Source organism: Pinus tabuliformis, chromosome X, assembly GCF_031772625.1.
Source record: "Pinus tabuliformis cultivar Carrire ecotype Pingquan chromosome X, CPIR1, whole genome shotgun sequence".
Lineage (NCBI taxonomy): Eukaryota > Viridiplantae > Streptophyta > Pinopsida > Pinales > Pinaceae > Pinus > Pinus tabuliformis.
Genome location: NC_142308.1, coordinates 718,614,731 through 718,619,585, shown reverse-complemented (window position 1 = coordinate 718,619,585; position 4,855 = coordinate 718,614,731). Strand labels below are relative to the sequence as shown.

Sequence of the window (4,855 nt, the reverse complement as noted above, 5' to 3'; positions counted from 1 at the left end):
GGAGCTACCTTTTATGAGAATTGCAGCATTAGTTAGTTGGCCAACATAAATACACAATCACCCACATTTGAAACTTGATATTTAGCAAGAAATACAAGAAAAAACTCACCCTATTGACCTTTTCACCCACTGAGGTGCAAATATTTCACAACAGACTCGTAACATTTCTCTGTTTTTGGGTTGCTTGTCAAGGTATCAAAAAACAAATCCATTCTCTCTCATTTACTAAAAACGGGTAGTTTGCCTACCCGACCAATGCCGTTGACTTACCACATTTACAACTAGCCCTATTTTTGTAGATTTCCATCTTTCGTAATTTTGTAGATTCCCATCAACCCAAGACACTGCCTTGCCTTGCCTTGCCTTGCGTGTACAACATGGGTAGCTACTTCCACTAACTAAATCAGTGAAGGATAGAAATCCATTATATATTGAGCGATTAGCTGCCACATTCTCAACCACGTCTCAAATGGCGATTTCACTCCTCGTCCTGCTTGTCGTTGCCTGCGGATTTATGTGTTGTGAATTAGCTACAGGAGAATTGGCGGCTTCCTTCGTGTTTGGAGATTCTCTAGTGGACGCAGGAAACAATAATTACATATTTACTCTATCTAAGGCCAACATAGCCCCCAATGGCTGCGACTTCAAGCCCACTGCAGGGCGCCCAAGTGGTCGTTACACTAATGGCAGAATCATCCCCGATATCATTGGTATTCTTCCTCTCCATTCACATCAAATTAATTAATTAATCGTACATAGAGAGTTTGCATTTTCCACAGTGATATTTGAATATATAAGAATTTTTTAATTCGGAATATATAAAAAGATTTATTTTTGAGCTAAAGTTTGAAGTTCACAGAATTTTTGAATTTTGAATATATAAAAAGATTTATTTTTGAGCTACAGATTGAAGAAAGATAAGATAAGGTAAAAGAATAAAGAAAGAAAATGAGCTTTGATTTTTCTTCGACTTGTCTCATCTTTCTTCGATCTTTATCCTAAAGGCCTACCTCATCTTTCTTCAATCTTTGTCCTGAAAATAGATCCTGAACCTCTTATGGATTCAAAATATAGACCACTCTTAAAAATCATTTATGCAAAATCCGAACTCTAAAATCTATCAAATTAATTATTTAATTTGGTGAATTGAACATCAGTTCGTTCGACGTTTAAGATTAGTATTTAATATGTTTGGTATTTGCAGCGGATGAACTGGGGCAGAAGATCTACTCCCCGCCATTCTTGGCACCGACTACAAAGGGGTCTAATATATTACACGGAGTGAACTATGCTTCAGGTGGTAGTGGAATACTTAACTCAACTGGCAGTATATTTGTAAGTTGCCTCTCATATTTGCACAATCATAAAAGTAGTTAATTATATTTACGTAGTTTGAATTTTGGTGAAATTTTTTCAATCAAATTCCAAAAAAATTAGATAGTAAACATGTTGGAATTAGATTGTAAACCTGAGTAAACATTTTCTTCCTTTCATGGTTCATTTTAAGTTTCGATCATTTTTAATAACTTTAAATTAAAAAATAAGATACATTTCAATTACAAAAATCACACTTTCCCTTCTTTTAAAACTTTTCCTTTTTCTAAATTTAAATTTAAAATAACTTTTATCACACTTTCCCTTCTTTTAAAACTTCTTTTTTCTAAATTTAAATTTAAAATAACTTTTTAGTTGTAAAATTTAATTGTCCAAAATTCATCCCAAATAAATAAATGTATTTTTAAAATACTAAAATTTAATTGTCCAAAATTCATCCCATGTATTTTTAAAATATCAGTATGTGAAATTTACTTATTTAGAAACTTAAAAAAAAACTTATTTAAAATCCGTGAAAGTAATCCACCTTTCCAAATTCCTCTTTCCTTGTTTTCTTTACTTTCCAACCCGGAGTAAAATTAAAAGGAATTTTTCAAATTCCAGTACTATTTCTATTTTCTTTCCTTTTTCATACGTATAACTATCTATTTGTATTCAGACAATTACTGGCCTTAGCAAAATGTGCGGACTAACCACTCAAATCCATGTGGATATGCTAACCAATCAAATCTGTGTGTAAACTACTAATCACAGATTTTCTAACGATTCAGATCAAATTTCATCAAATTATTCCATATTGCATCAAATTATTCCATATTGCAGTAGTTTCATTGATATTGGTTTTAAGGTTTTTTTTTTATATTTTTTTAAAATAGAATATAAAGTTTTTTTTTATATTTTTTTTTTAGAATATTTGGTAAAAATTTGTTAAAATACAAAATATGAGTTGTGAATTCTCTAGGATCCCAGTATGTTAAGAAGTTTTTTGATACTGAATCTATATATACAATCAAACACATTTTCCACAATAAAACATCATGACTTGGCCAGTATAATTTCTATTTTCTTTCTTTTTTTATACGCATAACTATCTTTTCGTGTTCAGGCAAGAAGGCTAACCACTCAAATCCATGTGGATATGCCAACCATTCAAATGTGTGTGTAAATTACTCACCACAGATTTTGCAAACATTCAGATCAAATTTCATCAAATTATTCTATATTGTACTAGTTTACTTGTTATAAGTTTTAAAGTTTTTTTTGTTATATTTTTCAGTAGAATATTAGGTAGGGATTTGTTAAAATTACAAATTTGAGTTGTGAACTCTCTACAAGAGTGCATTAATAAGTTTTAGGGTGCTGAATCCATACATGCAATCATTAATACATTTTACACAACAAAATATCATGATTTGGCCAAAATTTATTTAGTCAAATTTAAACAAAAAAAATCTAAAACATAAAATAACTACACAACAATTAACAAAATTTCATACATTTTTATCCCAATTTGGTATTTGGTAACTACTGTTACTTATTCCTTAACAAAATAATCATTGTACCTTCTATTTTATTGGGAATATGTAAAAGAGAAATGACATTTCTAAAACTGAGTTAATCATTTATGCTGTTTGTATTTGTTAAAGCTATATAAATTGCAAATTTTGAAAATATTCTTGAATCTTAATTGACTTCTTTCTTAGTGATTATCAAATTTTGATTTTCAATTAATGAAATGTAGGTGGGGCGGCTTTCATTGGAAGTACAAGTGAACAACTTTGCTGAAACAAGACAGGAACTGACACGCATGCTAGGAGCCAACGCAACGAAAGAGTTGCTGGGAAAGTCTGTATTCTCTATCACAATGGGCGCCAATGACTTCATAAACAACTACTTGGTGCCAATTGCATCAACTATTCAACGGGTATTAGTCACCCCAGACTCATTTATTGATCAAGTGATGACCACTTACAGGGCTCAACTGATGGTAAGCTTCATCCCTCCGCGTCCCACTTTAGTGTTATTTGTTTATCATTCTCTTTCTTTCATTAAGGCAACGATGGTGGATGGATCCGCAGAGATTATACGAAATGGGTGCACGGAAAATCCTTGTGGCAAATGTGGGACCCATTGGTTGCATACCATATGAACGCACCCTGAATCGGGTAGACGAAGATCAATGCGCAGCGTTGCCAAACGAACTGGCTTTAAAGTTCAACAAGCGTTTGAGGCCGTTGGTTATGGAACTCAATGCAAACTGCAAAGGAGCCACCTTCGTATATGCCAACACTTACGACATGGTTGAAGACCTCATTAAAAATTATGCTAAATATGGTATGCTTTTTCTGGCTCAATTTATAGGATTTATGAATATTTTAGAATCGCATGGTATGGTATGTTTTTTTTTTTTTTTTTTTAATTAAGGTTTATTAATATTTAGAATTTTATCAAAGAAGAGTTTTCTACTACTACTTTTTTTTTTTTTTTGAACTTATGTCTATTGCGGATTCAGGAATATTGAAGAATCTGATAAGAGAAAAGCCTTCTTAACCAGTCTCACTATTTTTCTGACTATAAATTCTAAAATATTCCCATAATCTGTCAAATACATAAAATCAATTCAAATTAAAAATAACTTAATCCCCTTAATATATCTTGAAATAAAAATTTTAATGTTCTGCAGTGTTGGAATTAAAAGGTGTTGTTGTTGTGATGCAGGATTTGAGGCGTCAAATATTGCATGTTGCGGCAGGGGCGGAGAGTTTAGAGGAGTGATCCCATGCGGCCCCACGTCCACTGAATGCAATGATCACGAGAAGTACGTATTCTGGGATCCATATCACCCGAGTGAAGCAGCCAATTTAGTTGTGGCGAAGCGACTCATCGATGGTGGACCAAACGATGTGTTTCCAATCAACGTTCGAAAGCTAATTCAAACATAAAATTATATTATATATAGGCTTTCCATTTTACGTTGGTGTGGTGCTGGTTTTGGCTTAGGCTCAGCTTAGTTGGAAGGAAAATAAAAAACTAGGTTAAGCTTTCTATTTTGTCGTGTCTGCCTTGTATCAACTTCATCTACTTTATAATATAATTTTGAACGACTTACTCTTCTGTCTTACATGGTCATTGATATATCTTATTTTAAAAATAAAAATAATTTATTTATTTTGAAATTTTATTGCTCAATAAAATTATTGATATTAAAATAATTATGTGTGAAGATATGTATATTTTGAAATAGTGTTTTTAAATTTTTAATTTAATTATTCATTATTATTAAATGGATAATATAGATTTTATGTCTATAAAATATTTTAGAATAAATTTGTAGTATATACAAATTAAAGATTTGGATTTATTTTAAAAGTAATTATCATTTTCTTTCCTCTTATTTAAATTCATTAATTAAAAATGTAAACATGAGTCATGATTTTTTGGCATGCAATATTAGTAAAACATGGTATTGAACGTTTATTTGTAAGTTAATAATTAATAATTTAAAATAAAGTTAGTATTT

General features: G+C 31.1%; 1 protein-coding gene across 1 annotated transcript; it reads left to right on the top strand.

The window, feature by feature from the left end:
• Positions 1-439: 439 nt before the first annotated feature.
• Positions 440-4,443, top strand: LOC149141983 (GDSL esterase/lipase At2g23540-like). Its single transcript, XM_089447243.1, has 5 exons — positions 440-710; positions 1,205-1,335; positions 3,077-3,322; positions 3,414-3,669; positions 4,054-4,443. Exons 1-5 carry the CDS (start codon positions 470-472, stop codon positions 4,275-4,277), a joined length of 1,098 nt encoding a protein of 365 aa, XP_089303369.1. The 5' UTR covers positions 440-469; the 3' UTR covers positions 4,278-4,443.
• Positions 4,444-4,855: the final 412 nt, after the last annotated feature.